General features: G+C 42.5%; 2 protein-coding genes across 5 annotated transcripts in view; one reads left to right on the forward strand and one right to left on the reverse strand.

Annotated features, from left to right (window-relative positions):
- The window catches only part of LOC148333130 (cyclin-dependent kinase-like 1), a 34,363-nt gene that overhangs the window by 3,932 nt on the left and 3,699 nt on the right, over positions 1-26,732 (reverse strand). Inside the window, exons 1-4 of one of the 4 annotated variants that reach the window (XM_088300203.1) lie at positions 3,096-3,179; positions 1,908-2,079; positions 799-987; positions 475-596 (exon numbers count right to left, since the gene is read on the reverse strand). In XM_088300203.1, the coding sequence (XP_088156329.1) occupies positions 475-596; positions 799-966 (290 nt within the window). In that variant the 5' untranslated portion in view covers positions 967-987; positions 1,908-2,079; positions 3,096-3,179. Of the gene's footprint in view, positions 1-474; positions 597-798; positions 988-1,907; positions 2,137-3,095; positions 3,180-26,732 lie in introns of those variants that run through there. The other 3 variants (XM_088300204.1, XM_088300202.1, XM_088300205.1) reach the window with 3 other exon arrangements.
- tgfb1a (transforming growth factor, beta 1a) lies at positions 4,002-16,759 on the forward strand. Its single transcript, XM_088300201.1, has 6 exons — positions 4,002-5,469; positions 13,231-13,515; positions 13,661-13,895; positions 14,008-14,158; positions 15,236-15,346; positions 15,429-16,759. The coding sequence occupies exons 1-6, from the start codon at positions 5,139-5,141 to the stop codon at positions 15,474-15,476; spliced, it is 1,161 nt and encodes a 386-aa protein (XP_088156327.1). The 5' UTR covers positions 4,002-5,138; the 3' UTR covers positions 15,477-16,759.

Below are 26,732 nucleotides of genomic sequence, written 5' to 3' on the forward strand. Positions count from 1 at the left end.
ACGGGCGACTGGCATCAAACAATAAAACAATGTAGCTTATGGTCGATTAAAGGCTCTGTCATGATTGCAACATATCGTCACATGAATCTGGCATCCCTTCATGAATAACGTCCTTTTTTTCTTTTAACAAAAGGCATATGATGAAAGAAATAATATTTTTGGGGAGAAAATGTTCTTCAAGACTATAGTCTCACTTTGTCGACAATGAAGGCACCATTTTCAAAATAAAAATTATAATAAAAATGATCATTATAATATCGGGAGAATGACGCTGTACTAAATTCAGATTTTAATGACTTCCTTCCCTCATCAAACTGGCTTTTTAATCATGACATTATGACTTCATTTTTGCAACTTTTAATCATTAATTTTTATGAATGTGACGACGACTCAAACAGACGCAGTTTTATTTGAAAGTAAGCTTCAACCGAGCATCTTTTTTCAGTGTCCAAAATGGTTTTGTACATTACTCACCCGCGTGGGTGTTTTTCCAGCTCGTTGAGGACCGTCTGCTCGCAGAACTCAAAAACCAGGTGGAGGCGTCGTTTCCTGCGGAACACCTCCAGCAGGTTGACCAGATTGACGTGTTTCAGCTGCTGCAGGACAAGCAGAGGATGCAGCGTCAACCATGATGGGCAATGTGAAGTACATAAATTGAGATTGAGCTACAGCTCCCCCTAAAAGTTGGAAAAAGTTAACCCCAGACTCCAGTTTCATTTCAGTGTGCAACTGTATGCAAAGTCCTTGAAACACAGCGCCCCCTACAGTATTTTATGATGTATCTCATCATCTGCTCACCTTCAGCATGCGAATTTCCCTTAAGGCAATTTTTTTGATCATGGGATCGTCTTCCGATTCCACAAACTTCTTGATGGCGACGATTTGGTCGGTGTCTCTGTTTCTGCACTTGAACACCACGCCATAAGAACCTTCTCCGATTTTAGCCAGTTTCTCATATTTCTCCATCAGGCAGTGACTGGTTAACACCTGGGGGGGGAAAAAAAACATCATTGTTACAGTGCATAAATATTAATTGTCCACTTGGTTAAAAGTGCTTCTTACAGTCTATTTCCTTACATAACAATAAAAGAGTGCAGCTAAACAAATAAATTAATAAACGAGAAAGAAATAAAAATGGTCAACAGCAAATTTTATTGACACTGATTTAAACAATTCTTCAGTTTTTTCTTTGCACATCAGGTTTTTTATATGTTTAAAGATTGATCTATAAAAGCTTTTGCAATACGCATTGTGCTGTGATTATTTGTATGGTTGATTTCCACCTTGTGCTGAACTTAACACTTAATTCTTTTTTCCTCTAGATTACATATTACATATCATGTTATTATGATGATGATGACGAAGAGTAGTAGAGAAAAAAATTGGGCAGATTCAGAATTAGTGCATAAAATTTAGAAAAATTTACTTGCATCTCTGATAAAAAAAAGTAAAAAAGTTCTGTTTATTAATATCGATGCTCAGAGTCAAGCAACCAAAGAATATTATTAGCCTGCAATAAAAATGAAATGTGAATACAGAATCATCTTTTATCCAAAAAATATTTAACTTATTTATTTTAACTTTAATATTTGTTCTGAGTGTAAAACATTTCTTTTTTAACCCTTCAAATTCCATTTTTTTTGCACAATGCGCAGGTTGTAAAAAACAAACACTTTTTCTTCTTTAAAAATAGTTGTTAATGTTACAGCAGTTTAAACACATTTTAATCAGTACAGTACATTTGTATTTAGTTGTATTTCACTTTAAACAAGTTGGAAAAAACTGAATCAGACAAAAGAAATCACCACCTCCGTAAAGTTTCATTACATTTGCATTCAAACAGCTCAAATGTCTCCAAAGGTACAAATATCCAAGATAGAACAACGAAGGTTTAAATGCGTACTCACCTGTCCACTGCATGGACGAGTCAGCAGCGAGCAACTTCGCGTCCACCGACAGTCCTCCAAACTTCCCCGCAGGGTGAAGTAAGCTGTGCACGGCAGTCTCTCACTCTGCTCCGTTTGCCAGTCGCTCGTCCTTCCCACCAGCAAACACTTGAGTAAGATGAATCGCCGCCGTCTACATAGGCACAAACATTGCAACAAATGGACGACGTAAGGGGGGCTGCTTCCTAGAAACAACGCGTAAAGCGCGACAAGTGGCGTAAAAGTGCAATTCACGACGCTATTTGTGCGGTAACCATGGAGACAGACGACAGACCGAAAACGTCGTTTTCGGAATAATAGTCCCTGTTGGTGTTCGTGTTTAACGTGGAATGCGAAATTATATACAAAATTCAGATATTTATTCTAAACTCAGCGTTCATTAAAGAAATAAATAACCGAATACGTGGGTGATTGCCGAATAGGGGGAAAATTTTAGGCACTGTATTTAAAAAAAAAATCTATTTATGTTTTTCCCCCACCTTTGTGAAATGCGCTATATAAATAAAGTTGCATTGTATTCTTTTTTATGAATACAATACAACTTTATTTATATAGCGTATTTCACAACAGCTGGAACTGCACCAAAGCGCTTCCCATGTGGTATAATATAAATTAGCGGGAAATTAGAACAACAAATGAAAACACATAAATAAATATACAGTAGAGACCAGAAGAACAGCGGCAGTCTCATGTTGAGTCAAAAGCTAAAGAATAAAAATGTCTTCAACTAAGCTTAAAAGGTGGACAGAGAGAATACTCACTGTAAAACGTTTAAGAATCGTTGACATAAAAGATTGTGCATAAACTCGGATTTTTATCTCAAATAATGTTTTTACTTTCCTCAAGGGGCGAATATAATCTTGTATTTTTATGATAACTCCGGCACAGCAATACAAGTGGTGCTGCCTGACCTTCCACCAGGTGGCAGTATATTACCAAACACACACACAGGTACCGACAAAACCCAAAACCACGGAACAGAAACAAGTTTGGGGTTTGGTATGGCATGAGTTATTTCAATTGACTTTTTTTGGACGGTTGCACACGCATATTGACATATAAATATAAATATAACTATAAATATAAATATAAATTCATTCATTTTAATTTGACCATTATCAATTGATGCCTTACAATATGCAACAATACCATCACACGTGCTTTTGATGAAACGGTAATTAATTTGTTGACAGCCACCCATCATCTGTTGACTCAGTGGAAAATCTGCGTATCATCTTTGTCTTTCTGTTTGCCTTACAGCGGATGTTTTAGGGGATTTTGTTGCGCCTCTCCTGCTGTTAAAGACAACCATTCAGTGTCAACATCTGATGAATAGCTCATTCTTTTACAGTGGGGAGATGACAAGAGACACTCATGGGAAAATGCAGCCAGACCAGCCTTCCCTCAAAAAAGTGCCACATCAAACAGCGGCACAGGGCAAAGTAGTCACTGCATGTCCTTCAAAGTTGAGTGAGTTGCTCTGCTTCCATGATGAATCACTTTATAAAATGCTCGCTGGTTACTTTTATGGGTCATTTACAACTCAAATGGATAAAAGTGGTTTGTTTCTTCCTTTTGAAGGAGGAAAACCTATGTCAAATTCAAAACCAATTGAAGTGTGCCTTTACAAAGTGACATTGGCAAGTGCCAGTTGCAATTACTTGCGGTTGCATTTCCCCCCGACTGATACGGCAATTAGCACAGTTCAGAAGTGCAGGGTTCGATTCCGGCTCCTGCCGAAGACAGCTAGGATAGGCTCCAGCTGCGGCAAAGATAATGAATGGATGGATGAATTAATATATTAGATGGATGTACTAGCATGACCTAACCTGACCTAAACCAAATTTACCTACCTATCCTAACCTAATAGCAGCTTCAGCAAAAGAAGCCCCGCCTTGTTATCTCTCCGGAAAAAACTCCACTTTTAGATCAGTGCGTTTCGGCTCTCTGTCCTGGCAGACGTTGGACTTTCACAGGCACCGGGTAACTGTGGTGGTCAGTCATCCAGACGCCGGCGCTGGGCATAGCTTGTTGACATGTCTGTCATGAAGCTGACCTCCAGACAAACCTGGTTGGGGGGGGTGGGGGCACTGCCAACGCCAATGCCAACCATTCAGTAAAGTCTTTATAATGCGAGCTCGAAGGCAGCATGCAGCAAGAGCAGATGTTTTACACTGCAACCGTTAGCCTCATTTCCTGGGCGGAGAGCTCTGCGCTCGATTAGACAAGGAACCAGAAAAGGCTCGAGAGTGAGACGAGGCGAAGGGTGGGGTGAAAAGTTAGCTGAGCTCACAAGATCCCACAAATCACTTTGTCACCAGCATGCTGTGACAAGCAGAGGCAGAAAGTAGTTTCCCTCCTTCAAAAGAAGAGGCGTGTAGAAGGGAGCCGTGTCAAAGGGAGGCGGAGATGCAACAAAACCGAGGTGGAAGCCAAACGCATGGGTAGACGGAGGACACGCACGGACGCCCCCCTTATCCCCCCCCCAGTGCTGCTGGTGAGTCCGGAGGAGAAGGTGTGTCAAAGTTCAGTAGCGAGCAATTTTTCGCCATCGCGACGGAGGATGTATGTGAAGCTGCGGCAGGTCACATGCTGTTGTTGCTCAAACAAGCGGGGATCAATTTCATAATGGCCTCTACGCCAGCTTGTGAGTGACTTTTCAAACAAATTATTCCCATTTCTGAAAAAGCGCCTCCGATTAGCCCGTTATTGGGCCTGACAGTGTTGAATATTCCCGGTCGGTGTGTTAAGATGTGTTAAAGAGCACAGGAAGTGGTGTTTTTGCTCGTCGGGGTGTTCAATGAAAACATGTGACGAGAAACTCCCTGGTGAGCCGAACAACGCTGGAGGGACGGCGGTCGTCTGCAAGAAGAAGATCCTAACTAAGTTTATCTAAATATTGGAGTCTGCCTGTGTGTGAGTGCAACGCTTTTGACAGCTCACACGTCATTGTGTTACCTGCCTTTGCTGAGTCAGGGGCTTCCAGTAGCCCGCCCTTCAGAAGACCCAAATGTTAGGAGCTATTCACAGTCCTGAACCTCCGAGACTCTCCACACTGCTTTAATTGTTCGCCCCGAGGGTAAACACCTTGCGTCAGTCGCACCTTTCCACCCGTGATTCACTTCATCCAAGCTCTGCCAGGAGAGAAGCGCGAGGCAGGACTCCACCGAGGCACATCTCCAGCGGTGCGCCATGAAGCTGGCCCTCCTGATCGCGGTGGCCGTATACATGGTGGCCCGGGGGAGCAGCATGTCCACGTGCAAGACTCTGGACTTGGAGATGGTCAAGAAGAAGCGCATTGAAGCCATCAGGAGTCAGATCCTCAGCAAGCTGCGTCTGCCCAAGGAGCCCGAGGAGGACCAAGAGGGAGACCAGGAGGAGATCCCCTCCACACTCATGTCGCTCTATAACAGCACCAAGGAGATGCTAAGGGAGCAGCAGACCCAGGTCCAGACGGACATCTCCACCGAGCAAGAGGAGGAGGAGTACTTCGCCAAGGTGCTGCACAAGTTTAACATGACCAGTGAGTACAACTTTTTTTTTTTTTTTGTCTTCATCAATGATGGCGGGCATACGGATGAACATTTTAAAATCGGAAGTGGGGGGGGGGGTCGAGTCAGGTGACTTTAATCGAGTGAGACTTAAGTTTTGAAAGTTTATGAATGACGAGGTATTCATGAGATTCGAATGAACACAAACTATATGATTGACAAGATAGCATTGTCCGAATGTGGAGTCCAAAGACTTAATGAATCGAGTATGGAAAGAGGGCTGACGATGTTCACATTTGGATTCAAGATCAAGTTTTTTTTCCCTCTTTTTTTTAATAAAATCATGCATCCTGTTAACGTCAGAGTTTGGCCAACAAACTAAATAAGTTTAATATCTGTTTTACGTCTAATTGAGAAAAAGACATTACAAAGACTGGTTTGGGGCCATTAAAAACCACATTATTGTGAGTGTGTTAGTCCCACTAACTATTGCGAATACGGCTTGTACGTGCCAAGTGGTTAATTTGTGAATTTAAGACGTGACAGCAAAATTGTATGACTTATTACTTAATACTTACAACTTGCTGAATCCAAGTTATGACATGAATTGACTTGCTATCATTTTAGTTAGTACTTGCTAGCTTTATATTTGTTTTATTTTAACTTGTGATTTGCACGTGAGACTTCAAACTTCAGCTAAATATAAACTTTACTTTCCAACATATTCCAATTTACAGGTGTGCAAATTCATCATGTGCTGGACTGTTCCACTCCAGTCCTCTAGGTGACAGTAATGAGCTTTATAAATCAACATTTTCTTGAACAAGCTTAATTTGCTGCTTCTGGTGGATCATTGCACCACCTGGCCCCAATGCAAGCAGACTGCAACTTTCAATAAATTCCTCATCAAGCATTTTTATCTGGATATGCATCGAAATTAAATTATTTCCCTCTTGGCAAGCATGCAGCTCCTCCAAAAGTGTGTGTGTGTGTGTGTGAGTAGTTTTTGCCTAATAAAAAATGTGAATTTGGTGAATTAGTCATAAATAGATCGGCCTGTCAGTCATGTAGGTGGCGGTAATGATCATTACAAAATAATTGAAAGCTGTCAAACAACTGAGGAAGAAGCCATTGCGATATCTTCCATGGCGTTAAATAGAGAAAGAAATCTGAATCACTTAATAAAATCCAGAACAAAGTTTAATTTTTTTTTTTGTCCCGTGTCATACTCCTCGGCAAAGTTTCGTGAAAATCAGGATTTTTTTTTTTTTTAGTCCACAGTCGTGCTTTGGCAAGGTAAAAACTATTTGTCTTATCGATGTTCAAAAGTTGACTAAAAATGTGAAAGCGTGCCAACCGCATGTCATCATTGAGCATCTGGTTGAATATTCACATTTGGATGCACCACCTCATGTTAGATGGCCGCGATTCAAACGTAATTTGGCCCATAAATGATCTTCTGATCTCCACCCAACAACTCCAGGCAACATGATGACTTCCCAGATCACACGCTCTACACGTTAGCACCACCGAGCATCTGGCCTCGCAATCTTTGACCATAAACATCTTCATTTGTTTTTTATGCGTCATTGCGCATCCACGTTGGCCTCCCTTCTCCACCACTTCAAAAGAAAGGCTCCATCCAGAAGGAGAACAAAAGGAGCTTTTAAAAATGAGGTTTTTTTTTTTCGCTAGGGCTCGGTTGGAAAAGAGCAGACTGGGAAATGAAGACATGACGTGCACTCGTTCACCCGGCTTCATTCCCTCTTTCATTTTCTCCTGAGGGATTGGGGGTTTCCTGTAACTCGAGCGTCAGGTTCTCCCCTGCATATCCTGTCACTTGTTCTCCATCACGGCTTTTTATGGACACTTTCCATGTAACTCCACTTCAGAGGTGGCAAAAGTACTCACACCCTGTACTCAAGTAGGAGTTCACACATTGGTGTATTTAAAAAAATGATTCAAGTAAAAGTAAAAGAGTGCAGGGGGGTTGCAATGCTGAGGGGGGCGCGTGTGAACCTGAGGAACATGATTTATTTCTGCCGTACAATAATAAAGTGTAATTGCACATCCACTCCAATAGTTGGCAGTGGCGCTCTCCTCTTCCATCGTGCACAGTGAATAACAACTCTACGGTGTCGGTTTGTTTTTCAATGAAAATGTAATTTATAGTTGCGGCGGAGAGTGAGTGGTGGGGGGGGGGGGGCGCAAGTTGTTTTCTTCTTGCTGAGGGGGCGGGGGGGTCGTAACAGAAAATAATTGAGAAGCACTGCCGTAAAGCGACTAAAGTGGGCCTCGTAAACAAAAACAAAAAAATGACAGTCAGCAACTATTTGCTGCAAATAAAGTGATTAATCACCACACAGCAAGAGCTCAACTATGTTTTTTGGTTTTCATGTCATAATTTCCTCAGCTTAAGGTAAGAAACCACTTAATTTTGACAATGTCAGGAGCAAAAAAATACAGATATCGTTTATCAAATGTAGGGATTAAAAAAACCAAAACAATTTAAGCGCAGCAACAAAATATTTGTACTTGGTTACTTCCCACTACTGCATCCTCCATTTTAGTCATGCACACAGTTTGGCCCTCAACCTCTGGATTATTCCTCCTCGCCAGGCTTCCTGAGCGGGCTATCAGCATGCTTGCATGTTGGCGAGCGTGACGGGCCAGCTCTGCAGGAAGGAAGGCAGGCTGATGGCCGCTGAGATCTCCAGGGTGACTCAGGTCCGGTGCCCGTGGGGAGCGCATGTTTCCTACCTCTGTGGAATGCCAGAGAACAGTCCAGGCCTCGGCACGGCTTCCTTTTAAAACAAACGGTCTTCATGCTCGCTCGCTCGCGCTGGGCCCCGGCCAGCCGCATGAGTCTACGTGTGGAGGAATATTTTGCAATTGTGAGAAAAACACAGGAGGAGGCAGAGGGCGTGGGACATCAGCTCACCTCTCTCTGTTCTTTTCATTAACTCTGCTGTTTTTCAATTTGTTCTGTTTTTTTTAACTGGATGACTAACACTTTCCACGCACACCATCCTTCAGGGATGCCAAATTCAGGATGTAATCGTTTTATTTTGTGTTTTGACAGAGACTCGAGTTAAGTCGAATTTAAGTCGGCAATTTTAGGACTAAGGAGTTGCCTGGCTAAAACTTAACAAACACCCGACTTGACTTTGACTTGTTATTCGTGAGACTCCACTTGACTTGTTACTCACATCATATTTTTTTTTAATATGAAAAAAACGTTTTAACTGTTACCTGTTACGAACTACACACATGAGGGTCCAGAAATCTATGATTGTACTCTGCGTGCTGTACTGCGCTCAGATAAGATCAACACGGCACACCACCCACATAAAGATTCTGTTCGACCACCGATCTAGAAGTTAGTCCTCCAAGAAACTGCGAATGATCAAATGTGATCTAAAACCCAGTAGTGTGTACTAGGCCTAAAATAACCCGGAATTTGTTATCCTTGGTCAAGAAGGGGCAAAATCTGGATTGAAGCAGCTCGATTATCTTAATGTGCGCGCCAGGACTTAGACAGGAACTACGTACATAACTTGACAAAGCTTGCCTGCCTATATTTAAAAATCGGGCTCACTGATCTGCGTAAATCGGCACATAGGCAGGTTAGACTGGGTGTTGGTAATTTGTGTCGGCCAATTCATTCGTTTTGTGCTATTGTGAGCAACGTCAGAAAGGTCAAAAGTTTTCGGGTTAGGTTCATCTTAATTTATTTTTATGACCCAAAGAGGACCTTTGCATCATGAAATGTAGTCAAAAGTCACTTAACCTCTCTACTAGATCAGCTTTTTGAAAACATGACCTCTTTGGTGCAGGTAAAAATTCTCTTTGGACCATCCACATCTCTGTGGTTGTTGTTTCAATCTATAATGCGTGAGGCCAGGGAGTTTAGGGTAAGGGGGGGGGGGTGATAGGGTAGCGGGTGGAGCTGCCTGCCGGAATCTATTTCCTCCCACTGGTAATTACAGAGCTGTCTCCTTGCCTGTCACAACAGCTGTCCACGGCTAACCTGCGGATCAGTGCTCAAAACCTCCCACACCCAAGCACCTGCATGCGTGTGTGTGCATGTGTTTGTCAGTTTTTGTTTTGGAGAGTAAGTCACATATGTGCAACTAAGAGAATGGCATATAGGATAGCGTGTTGTAATTCCTGCTGATATCCAGCAACGTCGCAAAATCATTCGAGTGGGGTGGGCCTACGTGCTACACAACATGATCAACTCTATCCCAGGATGTTTTGAATTACACATTTTAGAGTGAGTGGATTTTTATTGTGGGCAGCCTAAGGCCATGTCAACACAGAAATTGAGACCATGTATTTGTTTTGGATTTTCACAAAGTTTCCCGTAAATAAGGAATCGTTTAATGTAGTATACATGCAAGGCCTCAAGTGGCGCTATTACGCTGCCGCAGGAATTTGCAACAAACAGGAAATAAAGAAGCGGGTGCGATGTAATTATTTGTGTTGGTTGACGACGGGGTAGAACTTGTGCTTCCGAACAAAAGGCTAGATCAACGTCAAGTTAAGAACAGCTTACGCGGTGATCCAGCATTGTTGTTGGCGGTGTTGGTGTTAGTCACACAAGAACTGGAACTACTGCGTCATCTCAGGAAACATGTGTGGTGTATACACGTAAACGCCAGAGCAGATTTTTTAAAATGTTTTCATTCAGGGACCCGGTTTAAAAGAATAATCATATTCTGGCTCCTAAATGTGTGGACAAACGTAGAAATGATAGGAAAACCTTTGATAGGTAGAATTAAACTTGTTTGTGTGGACAGGGTACAAGGCACACCTGTGCAATAATCATGCTGTTTTATCCGCATATTAATAAACTACACTTGTGAGGTGGATGGATTATCTTGGCAAAGTAGAAGTGCTCATTAACACAGATTTAGACAGATTCGTGTTTCCTGTTGATTTTTGTCGAGTATATACTTTTCATGAAAAGTCAATTAAAACCTTAAATGAACAAAAAGTCCTCAGTCAAGTCAAGCCATCACTTGGGATAAGCACATAAAAGTGATAAAATCTTGCTCCGTTGCAACATACGTTTGCACAATGCCCACTTCGCATTATTTTTTTATTTTTTAATTAATAAAATAATAAATACAAATCCTATGCATTCGTTAGTTACCTCTTGACATTCATCAAATTGTGACGGTGCAGTGAAAACCACTTATGTCCATTTCTTTTCACATTTTGTTTATTTTTTTATGGGAGTGGAGTTTCTGCGTTACAGACCTTACATTAACCTGCTCTTTTTTTTTTAATTACAATATATTTTAACTCATTTACTACCATTGACGGCTAAAGACGTTATTCATATTGCGTATTACCTCATTCCCTTCTCAAATAAATCGAAAATTGAGATGCAGCTAGCTAATGTTTGACCGGCTAAACGTAACTGTCTTTGTCGATTTTAAAGTGACAGATGAAGATAAATGCCGTAGTTATTCATAAGCTTTAGCCAAGCAATTCCCTAGTCGTAAAACAGTCGATTTAAATCTAACTCGAGCCACGTCATATAACTTGAGTCCCCCACCGCTTGGTGTTGTGCATGTGCATGGAGGCAAAACGAAAAAAAAAAATGTTGCATTCAGTGGAGAAGTTCAATCAAAGGTCTGGTTTGTTAATTAAAAAGTAGAAGTGAGGACTGGCACTGTAGTCCATATGCCTCAGAGCGGAAGTGACCTCACTTCCTGTTTCGCTTCTCTAACCCTTGGCACATTTATCTGACTTCACTCAATTACTGTTCGCTTTCACTGTAGTAGCGCTTCTCCGGTATGGGCGGCACTCACCTAACTGTCATCTGGTTTCCCCTCACAAGCCGTCACAGCTACTTTTGGGCCTTTTGGACTCAAGTTGAGCCTTTTTATGTCAGAGCGCCAGCACAAATTCTGGTAAGAGTGTTACACAAGAGGTCGATTTGCAATCCTGGTGTAGCCGAGATCCAAGTCCGGAAAGTATGCGTGAAACGAGGAGAGAAGAGAATCATAGCTTTGGCATTCCCAAGCAAAATAGAGGATTTTGGGCGCGGGCCAAGACCAAGCAGCATCGATAAACATTCCACTGCAAGAACCCCCTCCCACCCACCTTTGCCCCCCCCACCCCCTCCTTTACTTGACTAATCCCACATACATTCTTCTTCGTTTTGAACCACGCTGTGCATGACCAGCTCACCTGCACTCATTTCTGCTCAGTGTCATCATTTCAAAAAGTTTGAGTTATGCTACGGATGTCCTTTTTTTCCCACTGAAGACAACATGCAGAAAAATGGTTAAGAAGGGGTGGGGGGGTGGTTTAACTTGACTACCCATTTTGGAAACAGGCTCAAAAAAATTCACAATGCTGTAGGTCAACACATGCAAAGCAATAAAACATCAAAATTTTATTGTCATTAAATTTAACGCATTTTTAGCGTCTTGGAACTTTCAAATTTTGATTGACTTTTAATCCGAATTTTAAAAAACAGTGTGGCAAATATATTTAAAATTGGAAATAAAAGGACTGCATCTGAAATTTCCTTTAATCTTGGTTTATTCTCTGGGTAATGATTTCTTAAACTTTTGCTAAATTTTTATGAGCAATTTATGAATGTGTGCACTTGTAATATTCAAGTCGATAGCCTAATAGAATAATTAGAATTATTAATTAATTAAAAAGTTTTTTTTAAATTACAAATGTCCAATTGCCTCATTTCAACCCTTGCTGATTGCTGTGAGAATCTACATGGACAATAACTGACAGCAGTCATACTATTAGGCTGACGAAACACATTTACAAATTAAAAAAAAAAGCGAAAATACATTAAAAATGTATTATCTTTTTAATTTTAGTATAATAATAATTTAGTGTGCTATATTCAAATACATTTTTATTATTTATTCATAAAATACTTGATGGGCCAATAAAAAAGGAACATGTAGTGGACCGCATATGACCCACAGGCCAGATTTTGGACACCCCTGATTTATGATATGGTTCTGTATTATGTCGGCCTCTGAAGGGAGTCGAGGAGGGGTGGGGTTGCCCCCACCTAAAAAAAAAAAAAAAAAACGAGAAGTAGGAAAACAAAACCCTCTTTCTTTACGCTCAACATTGCCGCAGGTGGAATCGATTCTGATTTGGCTGCCGTCACACTCTGCATGCGTGCACTTATTCAATTTTGCTAATGTGTGTGCGCAGCTGGGAAAGACATTGGGATGAAAAACAGTTATGTTATGTCATGTGTGCTTTTGAACGCTCCACTTCTACCAGTCAGTGAATGTCACACATGAATCTTAGCTATAGGGTACATAGCCAAAATATACCGTCCTAACGGATGTAACTGTGATAATAATTACATGAAGAAATAAAAACAGATGTGATGTGCTTTTAATATATTTGAGACAGCGCAAATATAATTTAAGTAAATTATAAACAATTTAGGGCCCAATACCGAACCCTGTGGAACACCACACATTCCTCTTTTCAGGTGTGGATCAACATTATTTGTTATTACATATTAAAACATATTATTTAAATAACGTACAGCAACGCTTATGCCACATTGATCACATTTTTGCAAGGTAATGAGTGATCAATAGTATCAAACGCTTTGCTTAAATCAATAAATACCCACAGCGCTGTTGCGATATTTTCTACAAATTCCATCACTACTGGAGATGTTGAACGCTTGTTTCTGAAGCCATACTGGTCGTCACATCAACGCAGTGTTGAAAATTGAATTCCCCCAAAGCTAACCCCTATCTGTCTTTTCAATTACGCAGAAAAAAACTACTCGGAGACCACCAAGAACTCCAAAAGCATCTCATTATCCTTCAACATCTCAGAGATTCGGGGCAGTGTGGGTGACTATCGCCTGCTGACCACCGCCGAGCTGCGGATGCTCATCAAGCAGCCCACCATACTCACCGAGGAGCGGGTTGAGCTGTACCGCGTAGTGGGCCCGACAGCCCGATACCTGGGATCACGCTTTATCACCAACCAGTGGAAGGACAAGTGGCTCTCGTTTGATGTAACCGAGACCTTACAGGACTGGCTTCAAAGCAAAGGTCAGTTTGAGACATCGCACCATCGGGTCAGAACCAGAGGTGGGGGACTCCATTTGCCAGTTTTAGGGCGAGGGACGTGCTTGGCTAGAAAGTAGGACAGCACAGAACGCTGAAACTTTAACTTCTGGAATGTCTTTCTTGGCAGAGGACGAGCAGGGATTCGAACTTCGTCTCTTCTGCGAATGCAGCCAGAGGAGCGCCGACGCCACTTTCAGCTTTTCCATCTCCGGGATCGACAGCGACCGGAGCGACATCGGAATGTTAAAGCAGATGACCCAGCAGCCGCCCTTCATCCTGACCATGTCCATCCCGCAAAGTGCCAGTGGCCAGCTGAGCTCGCGGAAAAGACGCGCTACAGACACGCGAGACACTTGCACGGCGTAAGTTGACCTCATTATTCCACGATGCACACGGGTAGAGTCAAAATCCAGAATACATCAGATTTTTCCAACCATTCTTGAAGTAAGGCACATATTTTACCTTCCAATGCAGCCAGACAGAGACTTGCTGCGTAAGGAGTCTCTACATCGACTTCAGGAAAGACTTGGGTTGGAAGTGGATCCATCGACCGACCGGTTACCATGCCAACTACTGCATGGGTTCGTGCACCTACATCTGGAATGCTGAGAACAAATACTCTCAGGTAGGGAGCAACTGCAGAAGCGGTGTGACTCAAAGTTCATGAAGAATCAGAAATGATGACCCTCAATCGGGAATTGGAAGTCAATTTTGACCACAAAAAAATGTTGCTACCACACTTTTAGAGAACTTATGTGTATTTGTACCATGGAAACTATTGTTTAAATTTAGTCCCTTGTAAAGAGGACAGTACGGGTTCTGCAGTGCTGTTCATATCTGATTGGATCCGTCCAAGTTCTCAGGGACTGTATGAGTTTAGTTAGGGAAAAAAATGTCCTGGATGAGTAGAAGGAAATCCACAAAAAAAGTGAATCAAGGCAAGTGGACAGGACATGGTTCTTGAAGAAGTTTCACCAATCAAAAGGCTTCATAAGGTCTAAATTTTAGTTGTAAATTCTCCTTATTCATGTCTCTGGCGGGTGTGTCCCCTGGGGTTGTTGTCATTTTTTTTTTTATTTTAATTAAAAATATTTTTGGGGTTTGTTTTTAATTTTTTTTTAATTATTATTATTTATTTTTTTTTGCTGTTGTTATTGTTGTCACCAGGCAAGGCTAGTGATTATTCAGATGTCATTTCTATGTCTGGTGGCAAAACAGCGCCTTTACGGCTACTGTTCCCATGGAACGCAACAATCGTTAGCGTAGAGACATCTTCATTTTTTGAAACGGCACCCAGTGCCAGCATGAGTTCACCTACTCCACTATATAAGAATTTGAACGCCTGTTTCCGCATTAGTGGCTGGCCAGCGTAATTGCAACATGCAGCTAGCTAGCTAGCTAGCTAGCTATGCCTACACCGGGAAAATACTGTACATCACCCTTTCGTCCCCTATTCATACTTGTCAGGACTATTAAGAACATTCTTCACTGTGTGTCAAATTTACAAGACATTTATACCCACTTGACAAGGACTTTAGCTCATTTACTGCCATTGACGGCTAAAGACGTCAAGAATCAATTTTTTATTTTTTTTTTACTTGGCTGGTAGTGAATGAGTTCATTGTTTTGGAACCATTATTTAGTTTTGTCCATAAAGGAGTGTATGAATGGTGCTATATAAATAAACTTTCCATGCCTTCAGATTCTGGCCCTGTACAAGCACCATAACCCCGGAGCGTCGGCCCAGCCATGCTGCGTCCCGCAGGCGCTGGAGCCCCTTCCAATCCTCTACTACGTCGGCAGGCAACACAAGGTCAGTCCATGCAACACTTGAGACACTTGCAATGTGAGAGAGCACCCATGCGCTGTACTTAATAGTTGTATTTGGATTTTAGGTAGAGCAGCTTTCCAACATGATTGTCAAGTCCTGCAAGTGTAGCTAAAAGATGACAAGACTTGATTGAAGTGATGAAGAATCCCACTTAGGAACAGTGATGGTGAAAAGGAGATCCGTGCAGGAACTCTGGGAAGTCACGCATCGCCATGTTGGAATCAAACTGTGATTCAAAATCCATTGATGTCATCAATAATAGTGTAAATAATGTTTCTATTACTTTTGAAAAGGATTAATTTATTTTGGGATGGACAGACACTTGCAATTGTCACATCAGGACCGAAGTGATGTCGATTGAACGATGGAGGTCATGTAGCTGAAGGCTTGGAAAACAGCTGCTGTTGTTATTGGGCTTTTCCCAGGGGACATTGCAGCAGGTGTGTTTACAAAGGACAGCAGGCGAGCGCGAGAGGGAGAGGGATGCTTGGCTCCGCGGAAACTCCCTCCGACTGAGAGTTTTACTTTGCTTTTTCAACCCATCTCAAGTGATAACGTGTTTTTTTTTGTCATTCTTTGGATTGTTCTCATGAATGAATGTCAGCTTATCCAAATGAAGCATATTTTTCACGCTGTAAAAAAATAAGACTTATGTATTTCCCCAACATTGTCACTTTCCATTTCTGGTGTCTTTATCTGGAGACTTTTTTTTTCCTTTTTGCACAAGAGTAAACCCCCGCTTCACAGCATGGCTTCGTCCCAATCACCCGCCAATTGTGAAAATCACAGAGTGATGCGGCCACAAAAATGTTTATAGTTGTGCATAACAATAGTTTAAACTGTAAATACGTCACAACCTTTCATCCCAAAACACTCTAACATCATTTCATTAAAAATAAACGGCTTACAGAGGATGTTTTTAATGCACTGAAAATGCTCTTGTTTGGCAGCTTGTCAAGCAATAATAAGACCTCCCTCGTTCGTTAGCTTGCAGAACAAAAATAAACGTTGAAGAACATCGAATGTTTTTTTTTTTGCTAACAATACCGGTGAAACTTAGCTCCTCCTTGGCATAAAAAGGTCAGAGAGCAGTTGCAACTTATTTCCTTTGACACGATTGACTATTTTCCCATTTGTCAGGGCTTTAGCGCCATCTAGTAACATTTTTGGAACGCGACAAAAAGAGCACAAAAACATAAATACGTAAGATTCTGCAAGCTGAGGATCGGTTCCATATTTTTTTTAAAAATCAAATAGGAGAATTGGTTTACTGTATTCGCTTCCTGCAGAGTCATGTGTTTTAGAAATGAAGCAAAAATATTTGTCATAATGCACTTCATGTTTGGATTTTGTAAGTATATGAAAAAAGAAATAAACACTGATGTTACATGTGTACTTGTTTATGTGTTAGCCGAGATTTTTTATTTTTTTTTGGTCTTTGGGACTTCAGGAGGGACTTGACCACCACTATTGCGTTGCAAATACCAAAACGATCAATACTATAGAACAATTGAACATACTGTAACGGCACAAAACTGTGCCACAGGAAGTATTTGGAGCAGTACAACATGACAAAAACAAAATTTAATTAAAGTCTTCATACTAATTCGATATATCATACCCAGCAGAGTATATGATTACTAAATCAGAGAACGTAGGTTGTAAATGTAGGTCAGCCCTTCCGATAGTTTTTAGGACAACAGGGAAGTCCTTGCTGGCCCTGACCGACCACCACTGCAAACAACCCAGCTAACGCTAACATTCCTGGATGCACAACGCCATTCTTGGCACCAAGTCTTTGGACGCATGCCACGGCAACATTTTTATCTGTGTGCACCTCATTCGTAATGGGGCCCCACCTTTCTGCCTCAGAACGCCGAGGATTACTGGCAGTCCATGAGGCTGGATTGGGAATGACGAGCGCAGGTCCAGACCCGTTGGTACAGCACAGACTTTAGAGGCCGTGACTACATGGAAAATGAAGCACGGGTAAAAACACTGAACCCGCTGACATGAACCCCCCCCCCCTTGGATTTACGTAATTTCACGCAACTAACTAGGTGATGACGATGTGCGCCATCTTGTTCCAAAAGCTGGTCGTGTTACCCTGAATTCCTCAGGAGCATGCCAGCTCTTTGGAAGGTGATAAACAAATTCAAACTAAACAAGACGAGAACCGTTGCCAGCTTTTAAATGTTAGCTCTCCCTAGGTACATGATGTTCTATGGTGCCTTCGGCAAGGCAGATGTAATTGGAATGTTACAAGGAGGAAAGGGCATCATTAACAAACCACAACAAGCGAAACGAGCAGTTTTGGGGGAGGCTGGGTTTAGGGGGGGGGCACAACATCAAAATTATGTTGCAGCTCTCCCTGCGATGACTAAGCATGGCAATGTGAGGAGGTATGCTCATAAATCTGTCACAATGTAAATGGAACGCTCCCAGAGGGGAGTCAAGTGGGCTCATCCTCGAAGGCATCGCTCGTTTCTCAGCAGCTGCTTCCTGGCTTTTGATGAGGGGGGTCAGGGGGGGGGGGGTCCCTGAAAAATTGCTGACGCCACCCTGAGCATGTGGAGAACAGTGGGGGGGGGACGCTTAAATCTTGAGTGTTTCCACATAATCAGAGTCAAGCAGGTGTTGTGTCACCACTTATGACTCTACATGATGAATGAGTTCGTGGAGCTGCACCTCATCCACGGTGAAGGCGCACGATAAAACTTTAGGTCATGAGCCAGTGCACTGGGGGGCAGTTTTCTTTCCCCCCCTAAGGAAATAACGGAAATAGGAAAAAGAGTTTTCCAGAATCAACGTGTACCATATAATTCTCCACTACGAAATGCAAAAAGTGGACTTCAAAAACATAATTAAACGGGGGATGTAAATGGCGCCTTGAAGAACATTGGTGTGCTGTACTTCTTGCTCACTCATCAGCTGTAACTAAAATGGAACGCGGCCCAGCACATTTTTACCTGTTGAGCACGCAAAGCTAATCACGCAACATGTGGTTCGATTTGATAGAGTGCAGGCCCCCGAGGATGCTATTCTTGGCCTTCTGACTCACAAACAGGTCAAACATTTGCGAGACAGCGACAAGTCATTCATTATGCAGTGCGGAGTAACTCCTGCTTGCGTGCGACCTTAGAAAGATACTTTGATGTCATGCCACCCGAGGTGATTGATGCTGCAGGTGGCCAGTGTGTGTAAAAAAAAAAAAAAAACTGCGCCATCAAACATGTTGGCCGGAATGCTTTGAGCATGTTTCAATTTCAGTTGACTGTACTGCTTGGCCAAAAGAGGAAGCGCAACAAAGTGTTGTCCATCTTGTGGCAGATAACTCTAAGCAACATATCCAGATTTTCAGGAGAAGATTGACAGAGAATTGCCGGATCACATGAGATTGGCCATGCGTCGTGTATTTTTTTTTAGCTTTTGTTTATTGTCTCAACTGTCCTTGATGTGGCTGACGCACAAAAGAAGTAGGGGTTGTCTCTCATCCACCTGTCTTGTTGACCTCTCACCCCCCCCTGACCCCCACCATCTTGCTTCACGCTGCTCACACCTGCAGTTTACCTCCAGATCCTTATCAGAGTCTTTTTGACAGCCTCGTGGCATTTCTATTCTTTGAGTTTTCTCTCGCTCGGCAGCTCTTTGAAGACACGCATTCAAGATCATTGTGAGTTATCACCATGGCAAAACACGACGGCCAATGGGGGCAGAGAACGCCAATGAGGGTGAGACAGAACTCAAAGACCACACACGGATGTGCTTTTGAGACACTCGGCATACGGGTTTAATGTTCCTGTCCGAGGATTTTCTTCGTCTTCATCATCATTGCCGGAGAACACCATGGGTGTATAACACAGAGGAGAAACTCTTCAAAGAGAAATGTACAAAGGGAAAGTATGCCTGAGTGCTTATAAAACAAACTGCTCTGACTCACTCAGGCTTCGAGAGTAATGTTTGCTAAAAAAGGGAAGGTACCAATTACATCTGGATCCTCAAATTCCCGCTCACCCGCCCCTCAGTTTCTTCCATCTTTTCATTACGGCCCACCGCGGCCCCCTCTCCACTCTCAGAAGGCCGAAACTGGGATCTGACTGAAAGGATGAGCAGCTGTCCTAGGATGAGCCTCACTGTGATTGATGATGATGTATGGACATGAGTCTAAATTTTGCAGCGTCCCTTCTGGTAACCGGGGCAACAGGCAAAACAAGACACAGGGAAAAGTGCCCTGAAGACTTCAAGGAGCACAAATATGGAACAAATCTTCAGAGAGTGGCAGGTAAATGTTGTACATCATTTATCTGAGATTATTTCTCTTCCTTTTTTTTCAATTTTATGTGTGGATAGACAAAGATTCTAAAAGACTCAACCTGTATCACATCAACATACTTCCTTGATACCAATACGACTTTCCGATTAACCAGCAAAAAACACCAGCAGTAGCTGACGGTAAAATCCACTGGGAAAAAAAAAAAAATTGGTGAATTCATGAAAATTCAGAAAATATTGCGTGGTGTGCCGGACCGATTGTGATGCCATTTGTTAATCCTCCTTAAAATAGTTTGCTAGGTCTTAAACTTCTCTGCCATTTCGGGGTACATCCAACCCGTCCTCGACCCTGCCAGAAAAAGTGCCCGAGAAGGCAGGGCGGAGGAGGACGTCACCATGAGTCATCACCGCCAAAATCCCAGGACACGCTGTCCTTCGAGGACGCGCATCGAGAGGCTCAGAAAAAGCCAAAAAAGTTGTCTAATTAGAGAGGGCGGGGGTGTCAGGGTGTTGTCGTGGGCGATGGAGGTCAAAGTACGCTGAGTCATCCATCCACGCCCACTTCCTGTGATCGGGACGCCACGAGGGAAAATGAAGTGTTTAGTCTGTGTTTCCTCTTTGCACCATTCCATAAAGTCTCGATAACGACACTCACTTTGTAGGTACACGATGGTGGTGAGAAAAGTAAAGGAACACGAAATAATATATTATACGCCTGACTTTTTGTCAATGATTACAATCATATCTTGACACCGATATACATATATATATATATATATATATATTTATTTTTTTTTGTTAAATGATGAAGGCAACGCTTCCATCTGTCCATTTTCTATAACGCTTGTCCTCATTGCGTCCTCACCGTTGAGCTGGCCAATCCCAAATGACTTTTTGGGCAATTGGCTGGGCACCGGGATCTATAGCCGTACTCGGAACACGGTGTAGTCGTTATATAGTGATAAAATGTCTTGATTAAAAAGCTTCTACAAACTTTTGGACGGGATTATGAAACGTAAAAATTATTTGGGTAATTACTAGAGTTGTTAATTTAGGGCAGATGGATTATAAACTTTACATTGGGTGGCGGTCTAATAAATGTGTTAGGCACTGTACATTGAGCTCATTTTCATCCCCCCTCATCTATGAATGGTCTGGCTAGTCTGTGGGTTTTAAAAGCCAAATGCGGCCCTAGAGACCAAACCATCGCCCATCCCCGCTTTAAATCAAACGTCAACGCTAATCTCTCTAACGATGTGGTCAAGTTAATTCAAGATGATGATGTTTGGCATTTAGTACAAGTGCAACCCCACCATTTGGCAGCCATCTCGGTAACGCAGCCGGGCAGCACTTTGGCGCTGTTGTCTAAATAAATGAGGGGGAGTGGCCACAGTTCAGTTTACACAGTCAGCAGTGCTTTCTGATGAAATCTCATCCACATCATCTCCTGCAGCGTCTTCATGAGGGACATGAAAGACTTGAAAACGATACACAAGCCGCACCAGGCTATAAGCCGCAGTTTTCGATGTTGAAAAAAATTATTTTTGTCTACTGCATCTACGGAACGATTTTGTACTGTGAATGCTCATAAAGGTATATAAAGAGATTGTTAAAACAGTGCCTTTTAACACGGCAACAACTTTGCTCATTAAAACAAAACAGACCCAAGAGAACAAAAAAATTAGATTTAATTAACTTATTTTCTGAACTATAGCGCGCCCCTCCTGGTGAAAGAAAAATCCACCGAAAGGCTGCATCATTGTGTTAGCTAGCATGGTTCAAAATCTCAAAAAGAGTAGCGGCTTATAGTCCGAAAAATATGGTAATCAACTTTGAGGGAACTTCTAAATGACTGCTAAATTGAAGCAACAAATGTCGGAGGACTCTTGAAAATTGAAACGCATGGTTCGGATTAAAGAATGTATCGGGTCCTATGTGGCACGCGGCCCATACTTTGCCCACCACTTGTCTTGGGGTCTTCGTAGACAGTACATGGAAGGAACTTCATTGAATGTCACATTGGTCTTAGGCAACCACACAGACAACAAACAACAAACAGCTCATCTTTCCCTCCTTGATGAGACGCATTTCAGATGACCGAGAAGACAATCACGTTGCATCTGATGAACACGTGTTCTTCTCATTTACCTGCTCTCTCACGCTGGCCACCCAAGTGTACAGGATGTGATCTAATACTTCACTGGGAGGACTCAAACTAACTGGAGATTAAGAGAAAAAAATCTTGAAGGAGCGTCGGGGAGGCGCCCAACGCTCTATTAGTAGTTAATACTAACTGACAGGAAAGTCCGACAGTAACAGCAACAGGAAGAGGAAACACGCCCCACCGCAACATCCTGGATGGTTTTGTCAGTGTGAAACTGGATATTTTCAGAAGCTGCATTTGAGCCTCACAGCTGGTATACACATGGCATACAAATGGCTATTTTTAAAAATATACCGCATTTTCTTTGTGTGTAGTTCAGATCTAGTTCACAAAACAGATTTAAAAACCAAGTGCCACCGTGTTTAATAAACAGTCTCTATTATGTGGATCGACACGCCAACACAACACCGCAGATGAGCCTGCTGTCGGCTCGTTGGCCGAGAGTAGCTTGCGAGCTAGCTGGTGGCTCGCATCTCTTCTGGTAAAACGCAGTATTTAGCTTCACTTAACAGCAACTTGAAATGCAATCAGTGTACCGTATTACAGTTAAATGGCAAACTTTGCTATTCTGCACTTGTTTTGATGAAAGTAAATCAGAGCTTCTCAAATAGAGGGGCGGGTCCTGCCCGGCGCGGTGCGATGCTGAGGGGGCCGCGTGTGACCCGGGGGAACATGCTTTTTTTCCGCAGTACAACAATGACGTGTAATTGCACCTCCACTCCAGTAGTTGGCAGTGGAGCTCTCATTGCCCATTGTGCGCAGCGAGTATGAACTCATTCACTGCCATCCCAGGTTAAAAAAATGCATTTTCTGACGTACATATCCGTCAATGGCAGTGAAAAAGTTAACTCTACGGTGTAGGTTTGTTTAATGAAAATGCTATTATTCATACATGTGGCGGAGAGTGGGTGGTGGGGTGGAGTCGCGAATTGTTTTATTCTTGCTAGCGGGGTCGTAACAGAAAATAATTGAGAAGCACGGGAGTAAAGGAAAAATAAGCCAATGCTCCATTAAAGCGAAAAAACTAAACCAATTACTCCTACCTATCTTAAATAGGTTCGGTCCAATTAACACAAAACGGCTCTGACTTTACGACGTTGCTCGCGACACCACACAGACGCCGTGTACTGACTTTCCGACGGCAGATTGGTGCGTTGCGGCCTTTAGTCGCAGGACCAGCCTAACTATGAAAGAAAGTGTCCCTTATAGTCACATATAAAATATGAATAAAATACGGTATAGTCGTGTCATATAGTCACTCATGATCACGTGGGTCCGCTCTGTGGGAAAGCTTTTGCGCAGCGCTCAAGCCCAGTGGGAGTAAAACAAACGCGCTGCAACAACACGTCGTTGCCCCCGGTGCGAAAACGCTGACCGCACGGGCAGATGAAAGCCTCGCGGAGGCCCCGTCGGCGCGCCACTGTCGCTTTGAACGGTAATCCCGAGGGATTCTCGCTGCTAACTGGTCGCCGTCTGGCACTTTGGTACGACTATGCAGCGTGATGGCAAGCAAACACACAAACCGCCCTGTCTGTCTGACTCCAAGTGAGCTGTTTCAACAACCCCTCGCAAAAAGCACGGCTCCGTGGGGACGGATGCAAGAAACTCTGAAATGTGTCACAATGATCATCAGTGAAGCTTTTGGTGCTTTTGGGTCACAGTGTTTACGAGTCCTCATTAAAGCAACGGCTAGAACTGATTTGTTGCTGACACACTGGCTTTTAACATGGAGAATAGTAAAGGTGGAAAAAGTAGTCACATGTCGTACTTATGCAGTACAAAATAAGATGTACAATTTCGACTCCTGTAAGCCTACTTAAGTAAAAGTCTAAAAGTACAAAAATGAACGTAGGAAATCTAATGTCATCTGTGGAAATTGAAATTAGCCTGAGGCTGGATTGCGAACGTCACAGCTCACGTGTTTTCCGGGTTTGGTCTTGTGACGTTTGATGATTTCATCTCAATATTCTCATTAATTTGCTGACTCATTGTGAAATCCGTGCCTGTGTCGTTAAACACAAAACTAAACTAAAACTCTGTTGTATGAATGCCGGCGGCACGGTGGCCAACTGACTGGTTAGCACGATGGCCTCACAGTGCAGAGGTCGTGGATTCGATTCCGGCTCCGGCCTCTCTGAGTGGAGTTTGCATGTTCTCCCCTGTGCCTGTGTGGGTTTTCTCCGGGTACTCCGCTTTCCTCCCACATTCCAAAAACATGCATGGTAGCTTGATTGGATACTCCACATTGTCCCTAGGTGTGACTCGAGTGTGAATGGTTGTTTGTCTACATGTGCCCTGCGATTGGTTGGCAACCAGTCCAGGGTGTACCCGGCCTACTGACGGCTGGGATTGGCTCCAGCACGCCCGCGACCTTCGTGAGGAGAAGCGGCTCAGATAATTGCGTTCAGGATTTGATCCAAACTTCAACTCGATCTGCGAGGTGAAAATAATTAACCCAACCTTGGGTAAAAGTCACCCAATTTGCTTCAAATTAGGACAACAACCCAGCATTTTTTAAAACGGGTATGAATTCAACTACTGGATGGAAGGCTCATACCTCCTTCCCTCAATTCCCCTCGAAAAAAAAAAGCTTTTTCTTAAATATACTCTGCTCCGTCCTCATGCGTAGTTTTTGCTTCAGTTTCGCATTTCCTGTTTGGGGCGTGCATCAGATGTTGCGTCCTCGTGCGCACACACAAAGCTCGCGATGAGAACGAGACAGAGCGGAGGAGTGGCACGAGGCCTGTGAGAATGTGACCGGGAAGGAAGAGAGGAGGAGGCAAGAGGAAGAAGGAAAAAAGAAAAATCCTGAGAGATGACATAGACGCACTAAAAAGCAAATGTAAACTAAAAATGGTTGGAAATATAAAGTGGTTGATTATGCTAATAACCACAAGCTCAGGCTCGAAGCTGAGCTCATTCAGCAGGATTGTTTTCCATCTTAATTTAATTTATGAGGAATCTGAGCCGCTTTCACTTCCCTGAGCAATTACTTTTTATTTGTTTTAATTATCTTCCATTTTCTACCTTTCTTTATAACAAGGCCACTCTGTGAGGAGAGCGACACTGGCTGTGACTCATAAACCCCTTTCACACGGCCTATAATTGTAGACTTTTTCCCGGATTTCGGCTGAGGGTCAACAACATTGACACACAAAGGATGGTGGTGGGGCGGCGTTGAACTCCATCTGTAACTGTGCCGTCTTAGCGAGTAGCATCAAAAGCGTAAAAAGAAGTTTGGCGGCACATGTGCGAAAGGGAATACAGTCATCCTCCGCATAGTTGCAAAATCGCCTAGTTGGGTTTTTCAAAGTTCGGAATCTGCAAGCCATTTAGTAATAAGGATAATTATGTAAAATGAGTTTGGAATGACGTTAAATCGTCTTGGGGTTGTAGTTTGTGGTATATTTATGATTTTAACAGCAGAGCCACTCACTCTCTCTAATCTCCATGTTTGTTTTTTTTTGTTTTTTATAACTGGTCACCGACATTATGAAGAAATATTAATGGAATTATTTGATATACAAAATAAATATTAGCCATAACAAAACGTCTTGAAATTTTGATTCCTCAAAGTTGGCACCTTTTTGACCCAGATAACGGGTTTTCACATTTTGGTTATTTTCCCCATCAGCTTATGACCCGGAGTGACTTTTCGTTCACATCTGTGAGGTCTTCAAGAGTTAAGCGCTTGAATTTCTTGACCTCCTAATGCAGGGGTCTTTGATCCTGTTGCTCGAGGGCCGCTGTCCTGCCTGTTTCCCATCTCTCCCTTCTGCAACACACCTGATTCAAATGATCAGATGCAGCTTTTGCAGACCTTTTTGATTTTGGACACCATTTTGAATTTGAAGGCGTTTTCAAACTTTTTACTGCTACAGTATGAGTGTATACACACACAATAACATATGGTACGCCATGTACAACTATTTTGCCTATTTTAGAATCTTGATTGTTTTTTTCTCAAATTAAATGAATTAATAAAGCACTCACATTACTTTAATGCAACCCAGGTGAACCAAAGAGCCGTGATATTTGTTGACTGCTGTTGCACCTCCTGTCGCAGAGGACTGTATATTTAAATTGGTCATCTTATTTTATAGCCTTCTCCATCTTTAATTATCCCTCTTATTACTTACAACATCCCCTCATAAAGACTGGGAGTGAAATAAACCGATCCTTTCTTTAACAGGCTTTAAAAAAAACTGATTTTAATGTGGAAAGGTAAAAAAAAAAAAAAAGAGGCAGCATAGCAGAGTCCTTGGGCAGGTAATGTGCCACATTTCTTTTTCCCCTTACATGAAATTTCCATGCTCTGCCTCCCCTGTGGCTCAGCGTGCAATGTGTCACCTCAGGATGTTGATTTACTGATCAACAGGAGGCTGGCTGGATGGATTCATTTATGACTCAAAAGGGACCTAAAAATGCAGACTTCTCCAGGAACCCAATGTCTGAGCCCAGCGAGATTGAGGGGGAAATAGCGCACGCACAGGGAAGGGTGGCGCAAGAGGCGATAAACGCTCTTCCTAATTTACGTTAAATTTAGTTTCTGAAGTCCTACCCACTGGAGGGAAAAAACAAAACAAAACACATGGTCTGCATTAGCAGTGCGACCCCTGCATACTGTTGCAGTTGAGCGCTCACTGGTGACTTATTTGATCGGAGGGAAAGAAGACTCAACAATAATATCTGACAAAAGTTAAGCCGGTATTCAGTTTATTATTTGGTAGCCATCGTGGTGAGATGGGATTTCCAGAAAAAATACTGATGAACTGTTCCTGAGTCAACATGTGTGTCTAGAACAGTACATAGGAAATGACACACTTCCTAAATTGTGAAAATATTAATCATGAACTTCCTTAACTTTCTTTAACATGCAGTTCATTTTTTTTCCCAAATTAAAAAATTTCCACTCTGAGACATTCTTTCAAT

The sequence above is a fragment of the Idiotropiscis lumnitzeri genome, chromosome 7, assembly GCF_059441095.1.
Source record: "Idiotropiscis lumnitzeri isolate Australia: NSW breed Sydney's pygmy pipehorse chromosome 7, RoL_Ilum_1.0, whole genome shotgun sequence".
Lineage (NCBI taxonomy): Eukaryota > Metazoa > Chordata > Actinopteri > Syngnathiformes > Syngnathidae > Idiotropiscis > Idiotropiscis lumnitzeri.